The 27,306-nt window shown below is 39.5% G+C and overlaps 1 protein-coding gene across 1 annotated transcript in view; it reads right to left on the reverse strand.

Annotated features, from left to right (window-relative positions):
• MOCOS (molybdenum cofactor sulfurase) overlaps nucleotides 1-27,306 on the reverse strand; it is a 220,706-nt gene that overhangs the window by 40,081 nt on the left and 153,319 nt on the right. The window contains exon 6 of the mRNA XM_033076845.1: nucleotides 11,143-11,342. Within this exon, the coding sequence (XP_032932736.1) occupies nucleotides 11,143-11,342 (200 nt within the window). The remainder of the gene's footprint in view (nucleotides 1-11,142; nucleotides 11,343-27,306) is intronic.

Consider the following 27,306-nt stretch of genomic DNA (forward strand, 5'->3'; position numbering starts at 1 on the left):
TTGGTTTTCCCCTGGACATATGTTTTGATTTCTACTCGTTTAGTTTCACCCTAGAAATACACTACTTGGGGAGTTAATTTAATCTCTCTCTGCAGTGCTATCACATAGCAAAACAAATAGAACATAAAACATCTGTTACAGTTATTTCAATGAAGAAAAGCTTCCTTAAATAAAGCACATCTTTAGAATTGCCATAAGGAGCAATAATGGATATTGAGCTCAGGGTTATGAAATGCAGAATGTCACTTGCAGCTCTGTCTGTAACAGCGGAGGCTGACTTTTGGGAGCCAGGAATGCATTCATCAATGAAGGCACAGAAGCATGAATGGTACTAATGATAAGTACACAGCTTAATGCACTTGGACTGTCAGTTTTGGTGATTCCCTGGGTCTGATACTTGGAATTATAGTGCCTTGGTGTTTTAGAGATTAAAGACTACAATTAAACAGCAAAACAAATGCAGAAATCTTACTCTTACTGATTTCAGTCAGTGAGGACATGGTAATCAAGCCATCATGTTATCTTAGAGTGCCTTCTGTGTGTCTCAGAGCCCCCTGGCGTTCATTACTTTCTCTGAAGCTCTTTCCTGTGGGCCTGGCCCTGTAGACTGCTTCACACCCCAACACTTCTGATGTCCCATTGTCTTGAGTTTTGACAAGTGAAATGTGCATTTCATACTTCCAAGTCACAGTCTTCAAATTTAATAAAGATATATAAAAGAAGTTTGCTTAAACCAATTTTTAAAAACTTAAAAATTTAATTTTTTTTCCATCAGCGAGCTTTCCTTAGCATTGCCAGACTGATCAAATGCTCACATTTGGGGTTTTTTTTCATACTTATCTATCTGCTAAGTACAATTTTTAATTTTTTTAATTATAGAAAATATTGAAGTGGAGAGCTCTCACTTTAACGCAGTAGTCCTAGCTTGGAAATCTGGTATTTTAGTTGACACTCGTCAGCTGGAAAGCTCTAAGAAGAAATGAGATTCTGGTCTGTTCTGCTTTCCCATTCCTTGTCACACAATGCACTGGTGACTTCTCTGTGTTTGCTAAATGACTGACTTCTGCTAAACGTTCACTTCAGGGCTTCTGGAGCACTCAGTGAAAGCTGTAAGCTTTTCCTTGGCTTCAGGTTCCATTGAAATAAGTCTGAGAATGATACTTGCTGTAGGTACATATATACTAAATGAGAGTAAAGATTTACAAATAGCACATAATTTTGCATTATTCCTAATCAACTAAGTCTAAGACTTTCATAAGAATGATGAATGTTTTAGAATTCCCTGCTGAAGTAATTCCCAGAGGGTGTAATTCTGTAGTTCTTATTCAAGGAAGTACTTATTTGTGTAAGTTATCACAAGAATTATTCACATGAATAAAGGAACTTTTTATAACACATCATGAAGTGTTCTGGAAAAAATATTATATAATTCAATACTGGTAAGTACTGTCCTTCAGGAATTGGGATTAGGACTTCTCATTCAGCTTTCTACAATGCCAATGCCCAAATATCAGAGCAGTTTGTCTGTCTGATGGATTTGCTCATTACAAGAATTTCACTGCACACCACTGATGGTTGGTTATAAAACAGGCTTCATGATGCTGTTCTCCATGTCCACTGGTAAATTAATTCACTGATTCATGGCATGGAATTGGAGAGAAAGTAAGCTAGCTCTTTCTGTCATCCAGCATTTGACTGTGAAACGCTGTTGCTGATGCAAATGCACACTTAATCTTGTTTAATACAATTTAATAAGTAGGTCAGAAGGAAGAAAAAAACTAGCACTTGTTTCCAAATCATTTAGTGGGGGTGAGGGGGGAAGGGGGAATTTTAGTTGGGTTACAGTATCATTAACTGTTTTAACCACACGGTTTTCTGCAATAAAGGCATTTTTTTCCATCTCAGTGAAATAATTTCTGTGTGGGCAGATTCCCTCACTATTGAGTAATCTGATTCTCTCCTTTTTGCCTCTCTAGTTGTTGACAATGGTTTAAATTAACCAAAGAGAGGATGTATATCTCTATTTAGTTTTCACCCATTCATCACTTACTCTGACCAAATTCCCTTTGGTAAAAGGCAGTGAAGTATTAGACAGAGATATTGAAATTTACTTAAATTGTCAAGTTCAGTGTCCTGAATATACTTGCCAAGTATAAATGCTATCTTATCAGGAATTTTACAGTCAGTGTGATAATTTTCTCAGCTAGTTTTAAAGACAACTGAATAGCAGGTAAGATTGCATGGGAGAGAAGCAAGCTGGAAATATTGGCATAATTCAAAATATGTCGGTTGCCACTCTGCAGGAATTCTCACTTAGGAGATGCCATATACATAGTGAGTTGCAGGTTCCTCATGCATAAAGGAGTAACAATAATTTTACATTTCTGACAGCCAGAAGCTAGAAGATTTCTTGGGGATTGGGTGGCTATAAAAACAAAATGAAACAATGACACACAGTCTTGCTAATGGATTTCAACTGCTTTTTTCTTTCCCGCTATATATGCAAGTGAATTTGGCATGGACCTATTTGAACATATGTCATATATCGTTAGCCCAAGATCCAGCTATTTGAAATGGAACAGACTGATGAGTAAGCTAAACACCTTGGTTTTCTTTCTTTGATTTGGTATCTTAATGACCATAGGTCTCCAACCAATGACATCTTCTCTTCTGTTGTTTCTTTTTTTTTTTTTTTTCCCTCCAGTTCAAACTACATTGACAATGAAAATCCAGTTTGCTAAAATGATATCATGGAAATAATGGATTTCAGGAAGAAAGCAAAGTAAAAGAACTCAAGCCCTCTGTGGTCTCCTAACTGACTTCAACAAAGCATCCTCTTGTGAGTCATAGAAAAACATCTGTATCTCTCCATGCCATTGAGCATCCCCAGCTATTTTGTAGGCTAAAGGCTTTTGGTCAAATTGCTGCTAGTCAGAAATGCTGAAGCCAGAGGAAAACCACACAGAAGACTAAGCTGTAACTAATATCTACAGGGATAAAGGGGAATTTAGCAGACTAATACAAGTGGAAACAATGCCTAGGAATAAAAATGTGAAGTGCATGCTACTGAGACCCTAGTGACACAGGTTTAATTCATGTCACAGTCAAAATCTTCTACACCTCTTCCTCTTTCTTTTAAAGTAGTTAAATCCTCTTCTGTCTGCATTTAACCTCTGAAAAGAGGGATAATAGAACACAGGGAGGGTGTGGGGTCAAATTCCCATATTACATTAATTACAGTCACAGGATCCTTCCTATACAGTGATATGGTGGGGTAGAGGGGTTTGGGGCAGGAAGATGCAAACAAGGAAGCAGAGTAACAGAGAAGGTGGTGCCAGTCTCTTTTTGTCTTGAAAGGATTCAGTTGGTGGACTGAAACTAGACACTGCATGTAGTCAAAGGCAGCTGATCTGCTTTTACCAAGATCAAGGACAAAGGAATCCAGTGGAAACTGTCAAAAGTGCAGTTCTTTTCCTGGTAGCATGGGGTTTTTTTCCACATTTCTCCCATATAACAAGGTCTGTAGTTTAGAGCCACAGTTTGGCCCTGTTACCAAACAGAAGATATTTAGCCTCCCTCATTCATCTCGGATTCTTTCATCTGAACAACTATGAGCATCTTTCTTTTATCTCTTTTCGTTTCCTTAGCAACGTGCAAGGACACTCCAGAGAAACAGTGTCAGACAACACCTTCAGTCTAGTCTTTCATGAGGCTTTCTAACCTTGATAAGCTCTGATGTGCAGTTTAATAGTAGGCAATTTCAAGCACACTACCTCACATGTGTCTTTGTCCACCTGCAATGAGATAAAAGAGAAACAACTCAGCCTGTACTCTGTCACCACTACCTCAACAAGAAGAGAGCTTCATTACCTACTATCCAGACTTGCATTTCTCACTTTGAGCCTCTGAAGAACAGCACCTCCTTATGTTCAGTCAGTGATCAACAATGATGATTATGTTCAGACCTAGATCAACAAAGCTGCCTCCTATATTGTGAGCTCCTTTAGCAAAGGCTGTCTGAGCTCCCAGTGCCATGTCACAAAAGCAAAGATCCAGACTGTAATGATTTCTTGCCAGTTTGATTGAACAAGGTGCCATTTATTGACATGCCAATGTGTTTTACTGCATTGCTGCTATCTCCCTGGTCCAAGACATCCACAGGACAATTGGAAACTAATTGGAACCAAGGAAATCAGTACATGTTGAACAGGAATCTTCACAACAATCTTTTTGTTCTTATAATCTTGTTTGCATTCTATTGTGCTGGTCCATCTGCCATTACTGGCTTCCTGAAATCAATAGCTAAATCCATAGCTAAAATCAATAGTGAGTAATCACCTCAGCAATTTTTAGGTAGCTATTGGGAAGATGGCCAAAAATCCCATTAAGCAAGTTAGAGAACATTTTTCTTTCCCTGAGTCATCAAAATTAATATAATGAGTGGTTGTGCTTCTAAAAGCATTACTGTAACTAGCTCAGAGTCATATGACCATTACTGCAAAGCCATTCTTAGCTGGAATTAAAAAACGCTGGATTTCCATTTTCTGTGGCCTAGATGAAAAAATGCTGCACTTACAAAACGGAATGATTGTTTTACATGGAAGTAAAAAGAAACAGATGGGGAAAAAACTCTAAAAGGATTAAATATGAAGAGCAACAAAGATGTCTTTGTCTTTCTATGAAGATTTATTTCAAATAGGTTAAATGTAAAAGGAGGTTCCCCCCTCATTGCCTACTTTCTCCTGCAGGGATGTGGTATGAATTTCCAGACAACTAATAACAAGTAGTACCATGCTCTGGTCATCTGATCCAATTGACCTGGTATCAACTTCCTGTGCATGGGAAATGCTGTAGCTCTTTTCTTTTTTTCACTCCTGTAATTCACATGTTGTCATTGCTCTAATTCTGCACCTATATACCATGTGTGCAGTGGGATGGAGATGAACTTCTAGTGAAACTTAAAATACCATCTAAGACACAAACAGCAATTATTTTGATGAATGCATCCACTTCAGGTATAGCCTTGTCCCTTTCATCAGGTAACGATAAGCAGTGATATGAATATGTATTGAACCAGTGGTGCGTATGTACAAATGTATCCGAGACTTGATATCTGAAGCTTTGACAGTATTTAACGTATTTCTCTCCACTCCTGTGAGGTGAGAGTGAATTGGGAAGAAAAGACATTGAATCCCTCAAGGTGACACTGAAAACCTACAGCAGAAGGAGGGCATTTCACCTGGCTGTTGACAGGTCCTGGTTACTAATCTAAGTCCAGCTAAACAATTCCTTAAGATATTACTACAGAAAAAGGAAACTTTTGAAAGAGAATATTGTGAAATGAAAGCAAAGAAAGAGTACTTAACAGTATGAAAGCACTTTCAGAACTGGCTATCACCATGATATTTACCTAGAGCAGCTACTTTTTTGTGCATTTCCCATCCTGCCTCACACCACTTTGTCCCATGTTACTTTTGTCTGCAGACCTGTCCAAATACAAGCAGATGGAGTAACTTCTACCTGCATACACTTGTCACACCTCGTCCATACAACACTGTTTCATGCTTCTTGTCCAAGCAAACGTCAGAGTTTTGAGTTTTATCCCTGTATAGGCCATTTACTTAGGGCTGGACCTGATGATCCCTGTGGGTCTGTTCCAACTCAGAATATTTTTTTTGATCTGGAACTAAAGATTATACTCCTAACATATACTGCTAGCAGAAAGAGGCTACCAGAGTACAGAAGGTGTCACAGTGAGTGGTTGGATGTAACTGATTTGAGGCCACACATTCTAATGGAAGACCCTGGTCTTCACTTCAGAATGATAGGAAGCAAGGGAGAAAAGGAAAAACCCAGCAGTGGGTCATCAAGCCAATCCTTGCATTACATTAATTCAAGGGTGGCTGAGATGGAGGAAAGTGAGTGAGACAGTGGGCACATGCCATAATAAAAGCAGACATCAAGCAGTTTTATAGATTTAAACTGAAGGGATGCACACTAAAAACTCTTGAGAATTTTTTTTTTTTTTTTTTTGCTTTTATTTGAGAAATCGGTGAAGAAACTCAAGTCAAAGTCTAGAACTCCCTTCACTCTATCTGGATTGATGAGGGTGAGCCAGGACACGCTAATGTAGGCTCCTAGGCAAAACTGATTATAATCTATGTGAGCAGGGTTCTCAGTCTTGAGAGGCAAAGCTCATTCATATTCAACACTGCAGAAGAGCCTTCCTTAGGCAAACCAAAATGTTTACATTCTCTTTCTTTGGCAGCTATTCCTGTTATAGCAGTTTGTCTATCACACACAAGTGTGAAGTGGTAGGCAAGAAGGCTGAAACTGCTAATGGACTGATGCTCATTCCCTTCCTGACAGGATCTTTAGGGGACATGGCAAGCATATATGCACACTAAGGGAACTTTTGCAGGCAAGCTGATCACAGCAAGTTACTTGTGCTTAGGTTCAGGTTCCAAGTTAAGGAGGCAAGTGTGAAAAAGCAGAGTAGGGATGGATGCTGGTAATCCACAGCTGAAATGTGAAACGATGGTGATTTTTCAGTAGACAGCCATGATGGTTTGCTCACTTTTTAAAGCCCATTACTGGCTCCATTACACACAGGAGGAGAAAAAAATATTGTCTCAGAAGATCAGAGTGGAAAAACAAAAAAATTTGATAAGGGAAGGGCTATTTTTCACTACTGGCATAATACTGAACTGAAAGTTGTGGCTGGGTAAGAGCTCTCCAGTGCATACAATTCAACAAATGTTTCAGGAAAATTCCATCTAGCCATCTGTGTCTCCTACCTCTTTCCCTTTTTCCAGCTTCCAAACTGATTTTATAGAATAAAATGTGAAGGGATTATCAAATCACTCTGCAATTATCTACTGAATATACAGAAAGAATTTCACAGGTCTTGTCTCTCTAGCAAAACAAAAGAGAAAATTTTATAAATTATATTAGCATAAGGTCTCCCAGAGCAGAGATGGTGACGGTTTTTCACATCTGCAAATGTGAAGAGAACATACAACAACCTTTGCACTTTGATGCAGTTTATAAGAAATCCACATTTTTGTGTGTTACTGTCATTTCAAATCTATGTTTTCTTTTATGACTGTTCCATCTATGTGACATTCAAATCAGGTTGGACTTCATAGAGTCCTATGCAAGTCTTTGCTAAAAAAAAAAATGGCAAGGATGTAAACTGAAGCTGAGTCATTGCTGCCAGTGCTCGAAAGGCTGGAAAAGACTTGGGGATGACAGAACACAGGGCATTCATATATGCTGAAGGCTGCAGACATTCACTGTTAATAAATGAGTTAATGATTCTCTGTGTGAAGAGTTTGCTGCATTAGCTCAGCACCAGGTATATATCTGTAACACCATCTTTTGTTACATCACAAGCCCTCTTCAAAGTCTAGGGCTGATTGCTTCTCTTTTTCTGGTAGCCTCACAAGGAAGCAGAAGATTGACAGTCTGCTGCTTTAATGTCAACTCTTCTGCTTCTATCCTGCAGAGGTCCTTCATCTCTACCCCTGCACTCTCGCACCTTTCCAAATTACCAGTCTGTCACCTGTCCACACTTCATTAGCAGCAAAAACTATAATGCTGGGCAATTATCCATTCTTGACTAGACAAGTATATATGAAGAAGCTATTTGGCAAAAAGGCCATCTTTATGTCCTGGGCCTGTCAAGCACTCATCATAATTCAACCCCTGTTCATAACAGGGGCTTTTTGATGCTGTAGTGCAAATAAACACTTAACAAAATGACAGAGGTGCTACTGCAGAGGACAGGCATCTGGTGTGAAAAGAATACAGCTGTCCTCCCAAGTGATTTCAAGAACAAATTACTACCAACAGTAGTCTATGAGACAGCTTTACTGAAGGAAATAATTTTCATGGCAAGTATTTGGTGCAGCTCAAAGGAGGAAATTTAATGCAGTTTTAGTGCTCAAAGATGAGAGGCTTATGGGAATTTCAAAACTGTAGTAGTTTTATTTCTAGATAAAGAAATGTTTCATGAAAAATCTAAATTAAAACCAAAGCTTTTGAGTGGCTTTTGTTGTTTGGAGTTCACAAGTCCCTCTTTTTGTTTTAATTACCATTTAGAGCAAAAAACCCTAAACCAGTAATTAAACTGTCAATTAAACCAATACTACATATAGTATATAACACAAGTTTATTCCAAGTATAATATTCTAAGACACTATTACCCTTCAACAGTCACAAAGAAACATTTGAACAAAAAAGCAATAGCAATTCAACTAACTTGAGTAATTATTTCACTCCCCACCCTATAACTTCCTAACATCCAAATAGTCTATATCATCTATATTGGGACAGGAAGCTGTAAAAATTGCTGCCATCTCTGAGAGTGCAATCATGATGTGGTTATTTGTTTCTCTTTAATGAAATGTCTTCATTTGCTCTTCAGTGCTGCAATGAAGGTTTTACTCTAAGATGAACCTGAGATTGTGGTTATTTCCTCTTGGTACAATTGACCCTATGTATGTAATTCAAGAATGTTTGTGTTTACTGGCAGAATCTTGTTAGCTCTGGTAATTAAGCTGATAACACTGAGGAATGGATTTCAACCACATGAACAGGTAAGAATAACTTTTTTCTCCATTGCTACACAGACGAAAGACATCATATTTTCTCTGTTTTCATTTTTCAGAGTGGTATTACATGTCATGTATTTCACTACACGCCTTTCACATCCTAAACATATTGGGCTTAGTTCAGAGTTTTGAATATCATGCCAATTATGCAAATCTTGAGGCTTAAACGTAAGCTTGGTATCCTCTGAAGACAGTGTCTACTTACGAAGTCTTTCTTGCCAATCTCAACAAATAAACTGCTCCAAGCCTCCTCACAATATTTTCTCTGGAATCAGTTTGCCATATCATCCTTTTCAAGCTACCAAATGTTAATGTCCAGTCACTGTGCCCTGTAAGAGGCAATGGGCACAGAACAATTGCCTGTCAGAAAGGCAAATAGAACTGTTTTTATGCCTGGTTATAAATAATTTATTATAGATGGGATATCATCCATAAAGGAATAGGACATTCTGTCATTTCTCTTTTAACACCCAAAGATAACCTGAGTAATTAACTGGTATGGTTAACTGGTCCACTAGTAGAAGGTATGTCAGACAAAAATGCCATTCATTTTTCCCTTCATAAAAAATTCCCCAAAATGTTTTCTAGGAGCCTTCTGAAACTGTGTTCTGCTGACTCCATTGCATTGCATTTGGAGACTGCCCAGTGAATCCACATGAATGTGCAGTTCATAGACATGACCAAAGCAGAGGAAACTATTCCACTTCCAAACAATTAACAAAAGTATTGGATTTAACTTTGATTTGAATAAATTTATATAAATTTAGACATGCATGCAGGTATGAAGAGACTACATTGTCAGTTTGATGAAACTTACTTTCTGTTATATTTATTTTCTTTATAATCATAAACAAGAAGCAGCAAAGGTTTTTCTCCCCCATAACTTCTATAAGGTGTCTATGAAAGAATTTCATTCCATAAAGAAGCCAATTATACATATATCACACATACTGTAGCTTTGGAAAGAATAGTGTTTGTTAATTTCTAAAAGTCATTAAATTGCACATTATTTTAATTAAATGAAGTAGTCTAACAGGCACTGCAGATGAGAATGGGATGCGCTTGAAAATTTTATAGCTCTTTATTCCACATACGCTAGAAATGTTCAGAATCTGGTGAACAGCACAAACCAGATGATACAGATCAATAAAGAAGCTTTCTATGAGCAGCCACTGCAGCAAACAGGCACATGGATTCATAAGACTGTGAAAGAATTTTTAATCTGAGGGTACAGTTTTAAAAAGTGAAACATGGATCAGCCAATTTTACTAAGAAATTGTGAAAATCAGAAATCAGAATAAAAGTTTCGATTTTAATCAAAGAACAGAATCAATACTGAAACGTTTGGGGAGTTTTACAAACTCAGCTGTGTTACTATCTCCAATCTTTTCTGATTGTCACACATATTGAAGGCTACATAAATGACTAGTTAATTCCTAAAATGTGGATTGCTTTGAAATGAAATATGGTGAACATTTGCCATTAATTGGTAGAATTGTCTAAAAAAATATGTGAAGAAGAGTTTATTGAGTACTCTGTATTTGGTAATCCCGTGTTTATCAGGTAAATGCCTTACAAAAATGTTAAACTCCACATCTGCAGGCTACGAAACAAGAGCTTCACTTTTGTTCTCCCTTGTGAGAAATAGACCACTTCTTGTATTCTTATAGACATATTTCCATGTTCCCCTCACTATCTTATTCTCTCAGGAAGCCAAGGAAAAAGAAGAAGCAAGCAAAACAAGAACACTGTGGTTTTTCTGCCTTCTGCTGATGAGCAAGTGAGCTACTGTCCCCTATCTATGTCACCCTTGACACCCACTGCCTACATGGTGCACAGTCACACACACAATTATGGCCACCCTCTGCTGAAACACCTAATGAAGCTTCATCTTAAAGATATTTGGTATACCTGATGGATAAAAGCTACAAAAAACTGCTGAGAAAGACAGTGTTTAAGGATTTCTTGAGCTTGAACCTCACTCTTTACACTGATCATTCAACTCTATTCCATGGTTCCTCAGGAATATTACAAGAATTTAATTTTTTGTTACAGTTGAAGGGAAAAGAGAACTCCTCTTTCATTGGTGACTGCAATATTCTGAGATCTAATTTCACTTGTAGGTCAAAGCTCCAAGGCAGTCTCTTTATCAGCTTTTCCAGACTTGTTCTTCAATTCCCAATCTTGAGTACTCTAGAGAAGGAAGCCAGCAAAAAAATCAAACTGCCTAGTCAATGTATCTTGTTCAAACAGCCCACTTCCAAACTTCCTATTTGTGGAGTAATAAATCTGAAAGATATTGCCTCTGGCTATTAGGTATTTTATATTGTGCTAGCACTCTTTATTGGATTCTCTTTCTACTGCTTTAAAAATAGTGTGTATAGACAGTGCAGAGCTATGAAGAAACAAACCCAAAACCTCAGAAAGGACTACTGTGAATACCAGATTTCTTTTAGGACAAAGAATTCATTGTGAACATGCTTAAAATATAACCATAAACTCAAGTTAAGACAAGAGAAAAACATACCTGTGAAAAGCCAAGCACGTCTCCATTTTCATCGAGCACATTAAAATTAATGATTGGACCTTGGACATCAGGATTGCTGAAATCTGTATCACTGTAAATACGTACTACAGGAGCCCCGTTGGCATATTTTAAGTTAGACAGCACAGTATAGGTGTAATGAGCTAATGCAAATGTATGCTGTTTTATTTTCTCCATTCCACCTAGAAAAGAAAAGTGCACATACATGTCAGGTGCATTATTTTTATGGCCATGTTAAAAAAGGATGCTTTTTCAGAATGGCATAGTGTGAGGCAATTAGCACAAAATTGGTAGTTTTGTGTTTCTTTAAATGCATATACAATTTTCAAATGTTTCTTTCCTCATGTAGAAGTTTCAGAAGTACTGTCACATCAAGGATTTATCTATAGTTAATCTACTGTAGAAAGCTAAAGTTTCACTGAAATGGTTTACAGGAATTAGAAGATTACAAAATACAGTCCCAGTCTGTACATAAAACTAAGATATTCCGGTACAAATAAATTGAAAAACAAGTTTTTATACAGATCTGATTCTGGAGATCATAGGAACACAGCATAGAAAGCAAACTGTTATGTCTGAGATAAAATAAAAATGTAATAACAAATAACAAAATTAAAATGTCATTTTATAAGGAATTTACTTGAATAGTGAAGAATTATTCTTCCAAGACTTCTTTCTGTAGAAGAAACTTTACAGACAAGTTTTCAAAAAAGAAAAAAAAAACCCATAAAGACGAAAGATACTTTTTTTTTTTTTTTTTTTCTTCACTGCAGTTTGGAAGAGAGAAATGCAGAGAATTCCTGACAGATGAAGATCTTTTCAACATTTCTGCTCTTTGAGGAGAGGTGGTGTCTTTGCTAGATGTCCCTATTGAAGCGGCTTCTATTATGCACACTATACACTGCACCATGGTGGGTCTAAATCACGTGGAATGAACAAAAACAGGTAAAGAATCACCAAAGACCTCTTGAAGTAGAAGAGCGTTTTTCTTTCTGGGATTTAGACCCAGAGTATTTTCTGCAATGCTGAGTATCGTATTTGAAGCCCATGAGCATGTTTCACATTTTATTATACCTTTTTAAATCAATCTTTGTAACTATGAATCTCACACTTATTTTTGTGCATATTATTTTTATATCTGAGTATCTGGGAAGTTCCACACTTGAATTGAGATTTTATAATCTTGTTGAATTCTGTGCCTTTATTCATAAAAGGACAGTATCATTTATGAATGTATATAAAAACAAAAAATGATATATTTTTCCTGACATGCAGAAGAACTCCTGCAGCATCTGTTAATTCCTTTTTTTTTTTTGATTTTGAGTTTCTCTATTATGTGCTATCTCATTTAGATAAACTGGGGGAGAGCATACATTAAAAGCTTAGTAACAGATTAGATATAAGGTGGAAGTACATTTTATTTGATGCTGAAGAATAATAAAGAGAATAAGGTATTTAATGAGATACTAACATGCAAAGCACTTGCAAGGAATCGTGCCAGAAGCTAATCAGTACAATTTCTAGATGTTACCCACAGTAAACTTGGCAAGCATCTCTAGAACATTTTGGTCTGAAAGATGATTTGTATTCTCTGAGAATAAAAGATTGAGTAGTCAGAAATGTCCTAGTCATTGTTGGGTAGAAGCTAAGAGTCTTGAAATAGCAAAAAAGAAAACCAAAACCACATACAAAAAAAGTTATTTCTAAGCATTTGCCAGAAAGTAGCTGTCTTAAGAGAAGTGACTGCCTTGTCAGCTTCTGAGATGTGTCTAATCTCCTGATTCAGAGCTTTTCCAAACTGACAGGAATCTTTTAATAGAAGATTAAACTACTGTCCTTGTGCCTGGTTGAAGAAATCTCTTATTCAGAAGTTTCAGTCACTCATTCAGAGCAATCATCCTGCTATCATTTCTATATTGTTTTCAGCTATTCTCCTTTAAAGTTTTTAATCACATTTCCTTGTTCATTAGTGAGAAGCTGATGAGCCTTCTAATTATTTATTCTGACAAATCCAATGCAATAGCCTGCAGTTGCTTTCCTGCCCCGTGACTGGAGAAAGGAAGCTGTTTTGCCAGGGTTCCATATTTTTAAGTAGCAGAATAGGTGGTAATTAGGTCTGATGTCACAGAAAACCTTGTGGAAAAACTGCCAACAATCTGACATTTATTCTGACAGAAAAAGGGATATATTCAGAAAATCACTGTGATTGATTTTTATTTTGTTCAACAACATAATCCATACTGTGTATTACAGCGTTTACCTCATCTCCCTTCTATGGACAAGAATGTAAGCAAGAAAAAATAAAAACCAGAACAAATCTCTGTTTGAGAATCAAAGTAGTAACATATCACAAGCCTTTTGTAAGACTTACAATTTGGAAAAATCATTGATACTTCACTTCAAAAAGGTGCTAGGAAGGACTTGGGTGCCCCGACTCCTTCTCAGTTTAGGGATTTTATTCCTTACTGTTGCATTATTTCATTAAGGTGAGTTTCATCTAGTTGCTATTTTAAAATTAGAACAATTAATGCATTCTGTAATTTGGATCAGAATTAATCCCATGTCTAAGTTACATCAGATGAAGTCTATCTAATACAATCCACTGTATTTATGTGTGTAATGTGTGTAGGAACACATTCAGCACAAAGAATGCTCACAGTTCACCATCTGCACTCATCAGTTACTTGTTCCCATAGCAGAACTGTAAGGACTTTTCTGTTAAAAGGGAAACTTCTGCATTTGTGTGGATTAATATGCCCCTTATTATTTTGTCTCCATGTGGTTTTTTTGACATTGCATTAAGCCAGATATGATCACTTAATTAATTCTTCTTCCCAGTAGCACCAGATTTTTTCCCACAAATTGTTGCCTCAATGAATGCCATATAATTTTAAAGTGGTAAACTTCTTGAGCAGAAGAGATTGACAAAGCAAGCTTGTACTTTTGTGTACAAACCTCCTTGGCAAAGTATTCTAGCAAACCTGTGGAGATGCTGTTACACCTTATATTGCCGATGCATGTTTGCACGCTACAGAATTCTGATATGTCAGAACCAACTGAGACCTGCCATTCCAACTTACACCCCAGTCTGGGTATTGTTATGGAAACTAATACTGTTCAAGGATGGAAAATTGAGAGTGCCACTGCACTGGATAACCCACAGATAAATTTATAATGTTAGCTCTTCCATAGGAATCGAATGCGTGCAAATGCTTCTCCACTAAGACTGTGGGACAATTAAGTCATATGGAAGAGAAGTTATGCCACACTTACAAGAGGGTACAAACTGTGTGCATTCAAACTATTCACAATTGTCATCATGGTGTAGTAAATGCACTGCTTGTCTTGCCTGGTAATAACATTTTTTATTTGCATTACTTCTGTCTTGTTAGCTGCTTGTTCTTTGCAGAATAGAATAGATTTTATTTTTCCAGTGGAATTTTATCTAATCAGGTAATTCTGAGATATACAGATGTCCAATAAGTATTCAGTGAAGAATTATTCTGAGCTAGCAGGGACCTGGTTTTGCATTACATAATGGCACATATGTAATAGCATATCATCTACTCTCTGAAAGAACCAGGATTTCAGCAGCCGAAATGTTCAAATGTTAGTTCTTCCTGAAAGAGCTGGAGACAAATAAGTGTATGTCAACACCTATAAAATATTTTGAATAAAGAGACTAGGATAAAGCAGAGACTGGAAATGAGCCTCCAGAATGAAAGCTTGGTGTTTAAGGTTTTCAGGCTGTACTCAGAAACCTCTGTGATCTGCATTCAAATACATTTCTTATCTCTCTTATTATGAGAAGCTAAATACTGGAGATAAGGAAGAAGAGAGACATAAAACAAATATACAGCTATTGTTCTAACTCGGTGTGAAAAAGCTACAGAAATTGAGATTTAAGCGCGACAAATTCTCTACCACTCCAGTAAATCCAATCTCACATATATCTTTGGATAAGAAAAAGATCAATGTGATTCACTATTCATCAGCATCACCTAACAGATAGCAATGAGGCAGAGAAATAATGAGCTGAAATCTCAGCAAACCAATCAGCAGGGAGTGAAACCAAGATGTAGCCACCTTCTACTGAATCCCAAATGAGACAGATCACCAGGACAAGTGAGTCAATGTGCTAATGAAGCCATGGGACCTGGAAATCCTGTCAAACATTTGCAGTCCTTCCTTCACTTCCTCCAAGAAGCGTACATTAAGATTAAATTCCAAGCTTCTTTTGGTGCTCTTTTTTGCACAGAACTGGATATCTCTGACTTAGGTCTGTCACCTATTTAGTGTTATCTTCCCACTAAAAATCTCTTGAGGATGAACTTTGTAATTTTGTGAAAATTTGAGTGCTTCAGCTTTAAATCACATTAAAAAATGTATTCTAACATTTTAACATGTATTGTAGTGCTATACTCGAGCGCTCCTGTTTTAAACAGAATGTTGCAAACATGAAAATGAAATATTCTTAAGATGATCCAACTCCTTGCCCCAAAGGGCAACTCTGAAATGTTGTAACTACAAAACAAGAAAAGAAAATAAAAATAAGAAAATATAATCAACTTGATTGGTCATCCCTTGGTAGAGCTTCTACATTTATCAAAAAAAGTATTAGATATACCAATTCTTGGGGAGTTTTGCCCCCTGAATTATAAGAATAGCTGCCCTAAGTAAGACCAAATCCAGCTACTGTCTGCTTCCCAGAGCGAGGAGTTACAGATGCCTAGAGGAAAAAAATATATGAAGAAAGATATTTACAGTAATTTCATGACCATAAGGCACACCCCTCGGGAGTCGGCAAAATTCGCAACTGTATAGATCATATAAGGCGCACTGGACTATAAGGCGCATGATTTTTTTTGCAGCGAGGCTCCGCCCCCAGCTCCCCCTGCACGGTTGCTGGCCAAGGCCCCACCTCAACCCGGCAGCCATGGGCCCCAGGCCCACCTGTACCCGACAGGGCCAGGGCAGGCCTGCCGCCCCTCCGTGCCGCCTCCCCGGGGCCGGGCTATGCCCACTGCCCCTCTGTGCCCCTCCCCGGGGCCGGGCTATGCCCACTGCCCCTCTGTGCCCCCTCCCCGGGGCCGGGGCATGCCTGCCAGGGCTCCTCCTCACCTCCATGAGGCCGGGACAAGCCTGCCAGGGCTCCTCCCCGCCTGCACGGGGCCGGGGCAAGCCTTCCGGGGCTCCTCCCTGCCTCCAGGGGGCCACGGCAAACCTGCCAGAGCTCCTCCCCATCTGCACGGGGCTGGGCTCTGCCTGCCGTCTCTGAGTGCCCCCTCCCCGGGGCCGGGCTCTGCCGCCTGCCACTCCGTGTCCCCTCCACGGGGCCGGGGCATGTCTGCCGGGGCTCCTCCCCGCCTGCACGGGGCTGGGCTATGCCTGCTGGGGCGCAGCCCTGCCTCCACTTGGCAGCCGTGGCCCTGCCGGCTCCCTATGTGGCTCGCTGCTCTCTCTTCCGGGTTTGCAAATTTCTGAACTTTGTAGATCACATAAGGCGCACTGGACTATAAGGCGCACTTCCGGGTTCAGGGAAAATGTTAGTCAAAAGGGTGCACCTTATAGTCATGAAATTACTGTAATTCTTAATCAGCTACAATGAAGTAAACAAATATATATATATATATATATTAAAAAAAACCCAAAAAACCAAAAGAGGAAAATATCCTTATGGGTTGGCTGACAGCAACTAGACATTAGTTTTTAAAACAGAACTAGTGGTATAAAAGCCACTCAGGGAACTTGAACATTACAATTAATACATTAACATTTCCTTGGTGTCAACAGAAAAGAGCTCCTTAGATATAAGAGAATTGCAATATTGGTCATAACTGTTACTAAAGTGTCATCCATTTAATTACAAATAAACCACTGTAAATGGCTTACCAGCCAATTCATAAAAATATCTATCATCTACACTCACAGAAAAGGCATAAGGCATGGACGGATAGCAAAACCCTCTTTCACCCTGACTCTCATGACCAGTACAACTTGATCTATAAAACGTAAGTAATAAAAATTGGTTTGGGCAACACAAAGCTGGGTGGACTATGACTGTTTCTGCAGCTAAGGTGACTGCATTTGAGAGCAAGAAGGGTAGAATCTGTGTCCCCAGTTGTCATTGGTACTTCTAAAAAAATAATGTAGGCTTCTTTCTAAAGTTAAGATGTAACAAAAAGAATTATATAAAAAGAAAATCTCATTTATGAAACTATGTTTTTTTTCCTGAAAAGAACATTATATGGTTTGAAAGTATATAATCAACTGGCAAGAATCCATTTCACAAGATCAGTGTCCAGATTGAAACTTTAGATGGACTCCTGCAATCTAATTATGTACTTTCTCTGTGTCCAAAACAGAGAGCCATGTTACACTCTCAACACAACTAAATCCATGCAGAATTCAATGGGTAGTAGGGGGACCTTTTACTCTCTCAACACTAATTCTTTGCATAATAGCTTAAATCCTTTTATACTCCTCCTTCTCCCACACCATCTCAATAGTTTAAGACTGTGGGAAGCAACTGCTTAATCCTCTATTCAGAATGTTGTACTGAAACCAAACATGAAACACATATTCAGTATTTATCTTAATGAACAGAAGGCTCTTTGATGCCCCATCTCCCACTTCTTTAGAGCAGCTAATTCAAGCTCTGTTTACACACAGTGAGGGGAGATCGAAGTCTCTGTACTAAATAAAATGAGCAGTGCATTCTGAAGAAGCAGCTCCTCATTTTCAAACATCATAATGAGGAATACTTTGCCTTTTAAAAAATTTCTTGGGAGTTGCATGAAAGCAGGCAAGTTATATATGCCAGTTGTTTGACTCACTTTTAGTTAAATACTTTAATTACAGGTACAATTAAATTTCAGTTAACAGCTTCTTGGACTAATAGCTATCTAAGAATTCAAATAAGCTCCAGGAAAGACACATTTAATGTACTGTTTGCTATTAAGAGATTTCCTTTTTGAGCCGGGGAGGGTATGTTTTTCTGTCCATCCTTTTTTTTTCTTCCATGTGCCCATGCCATACTCTCAGCAGAGGTAATAATTTCAGGATGACTTTTCAAACTATAAAACCAGCAATATTAAAGATGACTGGGGAGCCTTTCTCAAAAAGGCAGAGGACCTCACACACCTTATGGAAGTAGCATTCAAACTGCACCTCCAGAGTGCTGGATGACATGAGCCCACAGAGATTTCTCTGAGAACAACAGAATCACCCCTAAAAGTATGTACAGTAGTTTCACGAATACAAGCCGCACGGATTATAAGCCGCACCCCCGGTGCCTCGACAATGTTGCTGTCTTTGTCAATAGATAAGCCGCACCCCGAACATTAGCCACACTTTCGTTCGTCGCGAGAATCCGTGCGCAGCTTTCACAAATTGGCCAATTAGTAACAGGATCGCGGCATAGCGGGCTTTACTGGCTCGGGGCGGGGCCAGGAAGGCTCGGCCCGCTCATGGTTGCCGACGGGGCCGGGTGGCCCAGCTCAGCGCCACGGCTCGGCGGGGCTGGCCGGGTGGTGCTGCCGCCGCCGCCGGGCTCGCTGGCCCCCCTCTCCCGTCAGCACCGCCCCGCTGCCGCTTTCGCTCGCCCCGCTGCCGCTTTCGCTCGCCCCGCGCCGCGCCCGCCCCGCCCCGCGGCGCTTTCGCGAGCGGCGCTTCTTTCGCGAGCGGCGCTTCTTTCTTTCGCGAGAGGCGCTTCTTTCTTTCGCGAGCGGTGCTTCTTTCGCGAGCGGCGCTTTGGCTCGCCGAGCGGCGCTTCTTTCGCGAGCAGCGCTTTGGCTCGCCGAGCGGCGCTTCTTTCGCGAGCGCCGCTTTGGCTCGCCGAGCGGCGCTTTCGCTCGCCCCGCCGGCAGGGCTGCCGCCGCCGCCACCAGGCTCGCCGGCCGCCCCCTCCCGTCTGCACCGCCGCCGCGTTTCCTCGCCCTGGCCAGCACTGCAGGCCCCCGCACCGCCGGGCTCCCCCACGCTGCTGGCCCCGATTCTGCTGGGCTTCCCCCGCTGCCAGGCAGCCCCACCCGCCGGCCTTCCTGCTTCTGCCATGCTCCCCTGCACTGCTAGCCCCAGTTCTCCCGGGCTCCCCCGCCATGCTGGCTCAGGCTCTGCCGCCCTCCCTGCCCCGCCCTGCTGGCTCAGGCTCTGCCGCCTGCCCCCCACACTGCTGGCCCCGCCTCTGCCAGGCTTTCCCACCTCAGCCGGGGCCGGCCGGGCTCCAGCTTGGCTTGGGGCTGCCGCGGGCTCTCACTTCCGTGTTGGCAGCTTTTAGAATTTTGTTAATAGATTAGCCGCCCCGGAATATTAGCCGCACTTCCGGGTTTCCACCAAAATTTTGGTCAAATTGGTGCGGCTTGTATTCGTGAAATTACTGTATTTATGTGACACTCACATTTTACCTCTAAAGGCTGTATCTCCCAAGGTTTTTATCAGTCCAGGAGAACAACTTCTGCTTATGATTCTGTCATCTTAAGGACAAAATGCATGAGAAGCTTGTACTAAAAAAGCACATGAATTCTCCTGGCAGCTGTTAGAAACTTGAATATTACATACAGCCCTGTTTTCTGCTTTATCATGAAATGTCTCTGTCCTTTGTTTAATGGAGCCTGCTATGTACAATTCCTTGAAATCAGCATGTGGAAGCATAACTGCTGCTTATTCCCTGGAATTTTTAACTCTCCACAACTAGTCTGCTAATATAAGGCAGAGGATAGAGCTCTTTCTTTGTCTCTTAGCTAAATCATGGGAATTTAGAAAATGTAAAATGAGGCAGTCAATCTTATGTTTTCAAGCCAATAAGACTAATTTGACCCTAATTTTGCATGAACACTTCTTTATTAATTTTTAATTTACTTATTCAAGTTAGGAGCAACTTTCTAATCTATTGTAACATAGCTGGAGGAGAAATTTTGTCATCTGCTCAGCTAAACTGATGCTATCATCAGATCTGCTGAATTCTTCCAAAAAATAACTTTTCTGTTAGACCCAGACACTAGTGCTACTTGACAGTATCATGATTTTCTCACATCTCTACAATTTTGTGGGTTGTTTGCTTTCATTTTCCCCTGAGGGGAGGTGCAGACCAATGGATACATGCAACTTGCACCAAAAATAGACGATATAAAGAGAAATCCCAATGTTGGGGGGTGGGGGGAGCGATTGTGGGAGGAAAATTTTCCCTCAGCATCAAGAGAACCCTTTAAAATATTCTGAAAACACTGACACCTTCCTTCTTTTCCTTCCTAAGATGACAGATCCCAATCTAAAGCCTTGTTAGGATATAAATCAGTTCTGCTTCAAAGCTCACTCTGCCTGCATTAGGTGAAGAAGAATGGCTAATGCTGTACCCAGAACTCACACACTCAAACCATTGGTTTGAGTCTACTTTCCTATAGGTTTTGTATTAGCAGAACATTTAACATAACGTTTTTTTAATCTCTCTGTTAGTAAAATACTTTGGTGTCCAAGACAGCATATTGATTTGCAGTACAGCTTTTTTCTTACTTGTAATTTTGGTTGGACACCTTTCCTCTTTTTCCTCTGACAATTCCTCTGACAATTTCTGGACCAAGGTTTTTCCTGTCAGCATATGAAGTAGTGGGATGCTAAATCTCTGCTCCTGCACAGCCTTTGTATCCTGCTCTTTCTAAGGTCCCACAGAACTTTCCCATCACAACAATACAGAAAATACCACAAGTTCATTTAACTAAACCAAGAATCACAACAGACTAAAAGAAAAGTTTACATAGGACAAATCTTAAAGCATGACGCTGAATAGTGATGGAACAAGAAAAAAAAAATTATTTTCCCATTCTCTATTTGTAACACTCAGGAATACAGGAAGTTAGTAAAATGATTTCTATCCATTTTTATGAAAAGAACAATATTTGTCTTAGTGAAATTTTGGATTTATTGATATTAATATTTTTAAAATATTCTTACAGGATGTTTTGCCATTTGTTTTGCATTCTCAGACTAGGTCTCTGTTGATACTGTTATTATAATAATGATAATAGCTACCATAGAAGGAAGGTGTCATTAAAGAAACAGTGGTAATAAAGCAAATACAATGAATTATGAAACTGCCTTGAAATTTCTCTAATTTGATGTCTAAATTATTAGGAAGCATGCACTCAATATTAAAAAGTGCTCTGAATTCTGGAACCTTACGCTAAACTGAATCACGCCAGGGCTTCTCCCAGGCTTTTTAATCAGAATAATATTGTTTTAATAATTATCTCCACTACCACCACAAGAGAGACCTATAGCTAACATATAATCTGCCCTGAGGTCACAGCATTAAGTCTGCTTTACATCAGTCACTGTTCTTTTGAGGACCAAAAGGTGACCCACTGACACACCTTCCCTCCTGTGGCTGTCTTTTCTGACTGGACGTAGCAGGCTCAGACCTCTTGAAGTTAATGGCTGCGTTTTTGAGGTGTGTGAACACACAAAACATTTTTCAGACAGTGAAAGGAAAAACTGAGAGCAAAAAGAGGCTACTTAGGCACAGGGTTACACACTCCCAACACACAGGTTTCAGCAATGATGTTTATAGGTCCAGCCTCACTTTTCAAGAGTTCATGCAATAAAAGAGAGATGCCAGTACTTATTAAAGGATAGCCATTGCTGTGGGATGCTCAGCAATCACTCCTGAAAAACAGCACCAGATTTTTTATAAGCAGAATGTCCTGCAGTGTTGGCTGGCATTAACTAACTTTTGGGAGGTTTTTATTACACTGCTTATTTCTCTGATCTTCTGAAACCCACTGCACCTAGAAGATTGTGTGGTCTCCATGTCAAGGGGCTGATGATCAATAAGGAAGTGTGCTGGATTAAGACTGAACATTTGTAAGCATGGAGTAGGTATTTTACTCAATTGTAAGTTCAAAGAGCAGATCTACTAAACAGAACACTAGAAGAGAAATCTTAGGTAGAAAATGTTAATACTATAAAGTAATGTATTGCAGTTTTGCTTCCTTATAAAGACTATAGGTAGTCTGCTTCTGAAAAAAATAGGCGCTCTTGGCCCTATATCAGCTTCAATAAGCTATAACACCATAAATCAGTCAAAATCTGTACTTCAGATCCAGTTCAGAAGAGTTGAAGTATTGAAGACGAGCAATTCTTATGTGCACCACTTACTGTCTCATGCTGTAAATCAAGCTCTATGGTGAGCTTGGGAACTGCCTCTGAAGACAGACTTGGGCAAGGTTAAAAGAAAACACTGATGTGGGCAAGGCACTGGTGAAGGATGAATGCTGCCAACACAAAGGGAGCCACTGACAGGGAAAAGAAGCAAGGCAGCATGCACTGAAGAAGCCCTGGCCTTTTCCCATAGCACCCCATTACGAGCTCTGCAGAAGGAAGGGAAAAAGAGTAGGGGCTGCTGCAGTTCTGTCAAATGAGGGACTTTGTAGTTAAGGTGTAAACAAATGGCTTGAAAAAAACCATTTTCCTCATCATTTCCATTTCAGGTGTTTCAGCAAGGTTTTAGAATTGAAGCTCCAGCTCAAGGCACTGTTCACAAAACTCCATTTTTAGGTAACAAGAAAAAGGCAAAACAACAAAGGTTCCCTTCCTACAACGTAAGGATGAAGCTACAACACTCATAAAATGTGGAGCGGCCCAGATTAATTTGTCTTCCCTTGTGGGGCTTCACACTGTTGTTTGTCACCACATATAAAAATAAAACAATATATTTTAGTTCCCTGGTTTCTTTGAAGTTCTCAATTTTTGGAATGCTTTTTCTTAGATCCACCAAAGAAGTAATACTGACTACTGCTCTTCAGACTGTTCTATGAGATTTATATTTTAAGATGTTAAAGAACACTATCAGCACTAATGAAGGAAAACATCATAAACAACAGCTCTTCCTGTGTTTTTAGGGTTTTTTTGTTTGTTTTTTGTTTGTTTTCTTTTTGCTTGTTTGTTTTTGTTGTTTTTTGTTTGTTTGTTATTTAGTATTACCTACCATGCATCTCTTTCTTTTATGCAGCGTATTTTCCAAAGATATCTACAATGCCTTTATTGGTAAATGGAAATATTCAGGGGAGAAGCAATTTAAGGAAATAAATACACAGACAATCCTTATTACTTTCCTTTTCATGCTTGCCCCACCAAGTGCAGTCTCGCTATTGTAAATGAAAAGTATGACCATGAAAAGAGCCTCTTATTCATCATGCAAAGAAAACCCTCAGAAATGACTCATATTGTATATGGCCATTATGCCTAACAGGCACTGAATGTTACTACTGTTAGCAAAGAAAGTTGGCACATACTCAGCTCCATGACCTTTGGCAACACAGAGGTGCTGTACAACAGGAAATATGGAAATGCCATACTCAAAGCAAAGAATCTGTTTTCATACCTAAGCCTTGAATTACAAAACTTGCTGATGAAATATGTTCATCTCTTTCCTTTTTTTCCCTTCTTTGAAAGGTGCTTAACTCAATACATGAGATAATTTGAATGACTGCAGTGGCACACAAGACACCCCAGTAGATAACCTTGTCTTGGTTTAGAGTGTCTAGCTGACCAGTCAGGAGCCCTGGTATGCAGTTGAAATGACTTAAGGCTATTAAAGATTATTATTTAGCCTATTTTATTTATTAAGTGCAACAGATACTCTTGTCTTGAATTGAACTAACTAGAATGGCTGTCTCAGGCTTCCCAAAATCCTAATATTTCTCTTGACTCAACCTCTCCAATATTTTGACTCAACCCTGCTGGCCTCACCAGACCTCTGGTAGTCTTACATACCTAGGTGAGGATCCTACAGGAATTACATCACCCTGCTGAGGTACTTTGCAGGAGAGAAAAGACACGTAATTCAAAGTAGCAGTAAACTTTAGACCAATTAGAAGTAGAGTGACTAATCAAACTGTTTAAACATTTGACTGCAAACCCAACAGGAAAACTTGTATAACTACGAGGTGTGAATTTAAAAGCATGGCAATGTATACAAAGGCTGCACGTATCAAACATTAGCACACTAATGTTGGCATTTCATGCAGAACTGGTATATTCACTTACCTCTCTGAAACCCTTTTGCCTTCTTGGATATGGTAGGATAAGGGAGAAACAATATGCAAATAACCAACCCTGTTTCCTTTCACAAGAACATTAACAGCCCCACAATTTTGTGGGTTCCCATCTGCAAAATCTTTTACTGATACTCAGAGGCATTTTTCCATGAAACTCCTCAATAATTTTTAAGAATTCAAGGATATCTTCAATGGTTATTATAAATGGTTTGAATTTACTGAGCAGTTTTCAACAGGGAATTTTTCCTGAATTGGTGAGACCAAAAGGCAACTGCAAGGACATGAGCCTTAGCATGTTGTTCTATTCTAGGATGGCCAAAAGTGACACCAGGATCAGATGAAGCATTTATGAAGCTTGAATTGTGATACGGTTTCTCAAACCTTTTCTCTTTCATTATAATACCTGTTATAACTCTCACCAGGGAGCCTTCTCAAAGGAGAATTACAATACTGTATGTATTATGACATATATATATATATGTGTTGTGTATTATACCAATAATACATATATCTATATATATGTATTATTGATTATATCAATACTAACTATGAAGGGAGGTCAGAAGATGCAGGATGAGCTGGCCTTTCATGGCAATGGCAGGAGGTCAACTTGAACTCCCCAGGAGAGACAAAGCAGTAGTGACAGCTACACAGTAAGCTCCCCTTCAGCAAACTCCTGAAACTTCAGCAGTTTGGAACTGTCCTGGGACGTTTTTTAAACTGGTCAGCAATTTTCCTTTTTTTTGTCTTCTCACATACTTTGACAACCATGTTCTCCAGAGTATGAGGAGGTTTATGTGACATACCTCTTGCTCTTAAGTCTTTGTAATAATACTGTGTTCTGTGTGTTTTTCTTAATTTCTTCCTAGCGACTCTAATGTCAAAACTTCCACATAGTGTTAAGAAGTGACAGAAAAGCATACATTTTGATCTAAAGAGTGACTCTCTAATGCCCCAGAGAGTTCTAGTCTCTCACATGCCATCTGAAGATAGAAGTTCTACAGGGCTAAAACACCCCCTTGTACAGCTGGAGAACAAATAAATAAATTGATAATGGCTCAAGCGCTTCTTTCCTTCTTTATCTCTGAATATGAAAAAATAAATTGATTAACATCTTGAAGTTATGATGAATCACAGAATTTTTAGGATCAGTAGAAACTGTGTTGAAACATTTCACCTGTCTTGGACAGAACAGAAAAGGAAAAAGGAAAGTAGTATAAATGGAAGGGTCAGAAAAATTATTTTCATGGTTCTGCAGAGACTTGACTCACCTGTAAGGTCAGATCAATCAATCAATCAATCAATCAATCAATCAATCAATCAAAATAATATAAACCTTTCTTTTTGAGACCTTGACAGTGTGCATCCTGCCAAACATATTCATTACAGCTCTTCCCTTTTTTCTTTTTTTATCGGAATGATGCTGTCAAGTTCAGTATGTGATCTAATATAAAAGATTAGATCCTTCTTTATCAGAGCAGATAACAAGAAGTGTTGGTAACAAGACAGCATGTTGATTATTTCTGACTGAAAGCTGAACCTTGAAGGCTCACTTTGTTCAACAGCCAGACAGGAACTGCAGTCTTTATTTTCTTCTGCAACTCCCAAGCTTTGACTTAACTCATACCACACTTTCTTGTAACGTATGATGAGCTCTGTTACAAAGGATTAATTTGTTTCCCACATCTCATACAGTTCTTTTTTTTCCCCCTCATTTCCACAGCTCTTTATGGATAATATTCACAGAACTTGGGTAGATGTGACATGTTTGTAATTTTATTGGAAAATATTCTGTAAGACAGAATTTAAACACATCACTATACTGCTCAGCTATTTTGGCTTTTTGGCTACACTGGTATTACTTTCCTGCAGACTTTGTCTCTTCATCTACAGGCAGGGAAGAGATGAAGGAGTGTGTCAGGGGCATCAGGCACTTTAATGTCAGCTGCTTGTAAGCTAGGTTAGTCAGTAATGTATTCAGAGCCTATTAAAGCTGACAGGATCCTCCACAGCTGTAAAGTCCTCCTGCAGTAACCAGCAAGAACATTTTTCCATATCCTATGTGATGCTGAGATGCAGGTCCATCCTTCAAAGTGTTCTGAAATTCTTCCATGCTAACTGAATGCATCCCATTGGACTTCATCTCTTTAGTTTTTGTATTTGGTTTGCAGCAGAGACAGTGAGAATTTGACCCAAAGACAGAGGCTGGACCAGTCTGTTTCACACAGCTGCTTGTTGAGCTGACATTTATTTAAAACTCATCCCATCAGAAGAGAATGATCCATTACTACCACAAAATGGCAAAATGCCAAAGACAGATTTTGAGAATTTCTGCTTCCACGAACAGGAAGATATTATCCAGACTAATTTATGAAAAGAAGAGCAAAATATATCTTTAAAACCACTTAACACAGCCATAAAAATATATTGCTTTTAAATGCCTATGATGTTATTCAATTAATGAATTAGTATCACTACCCTCAATTTAAAAATTCCAGTTTATAAGACTCTCAGACTCTATTTTACAGCCTTCTTATTCCCATGCTCCCCTACTTACCTCCAGCTTTTCTAAATTATTAAAGAAAATAATTAATTTCATCTGAACCTGTTGCCATGGGACAATTCTGCCAGAAGCAGGGCCTGGGATCTGCTGCCAGGAGATGTCCAGAGACCACCATGACACTGCAGGGCTGCACCCTGGTCCTGGGGGGATTCAAGGAGCACAGAGCCCTGGGGTGCCCAGCTCCCAGGAGAGCAGCTCCCTCTCTCAGGAGGCAGCATTTGGCAGAGGATGCCAAAGAGCCATGGAGATCCTTTTGGAGAACACCAATTCCCAGCCTGCTGAGTGGCTGCCAAGCCTTCAGAGGAAGCACCAGGAGGACAGGCAGGAGGGAGAGCCCAGTGGTGGGATGGGGCCACACTGAGCTCCCTGGATGCTGAGGCCAGGCTTGCCAGCACTGGGGGGCATGCTGTGCCAAGGCAACCACCTTCTTTTCATGCCTCTTCCTCCTCCTCTTCCCACATGTGGGACACATGCAGTGTCTCAGGACAGCCATGGCCAGACTGCTGCCACTTCTCCTAAATACAAAAAAAA

The sequence above is a fragment of the Catharus ustulatus genome, chromosome 1, assembly GCF_009819885.2.
Source record: "Catharus ustulatus isolate bCatUst1 chromosome 1, bCatUst1.pri.v2, whole genome shotgun sequence".
NCBI lineage: Eukaryota > Metazoa > Chordata > Aves > Passeriformes > Turdidae > Catharus > Catharus ustulatus.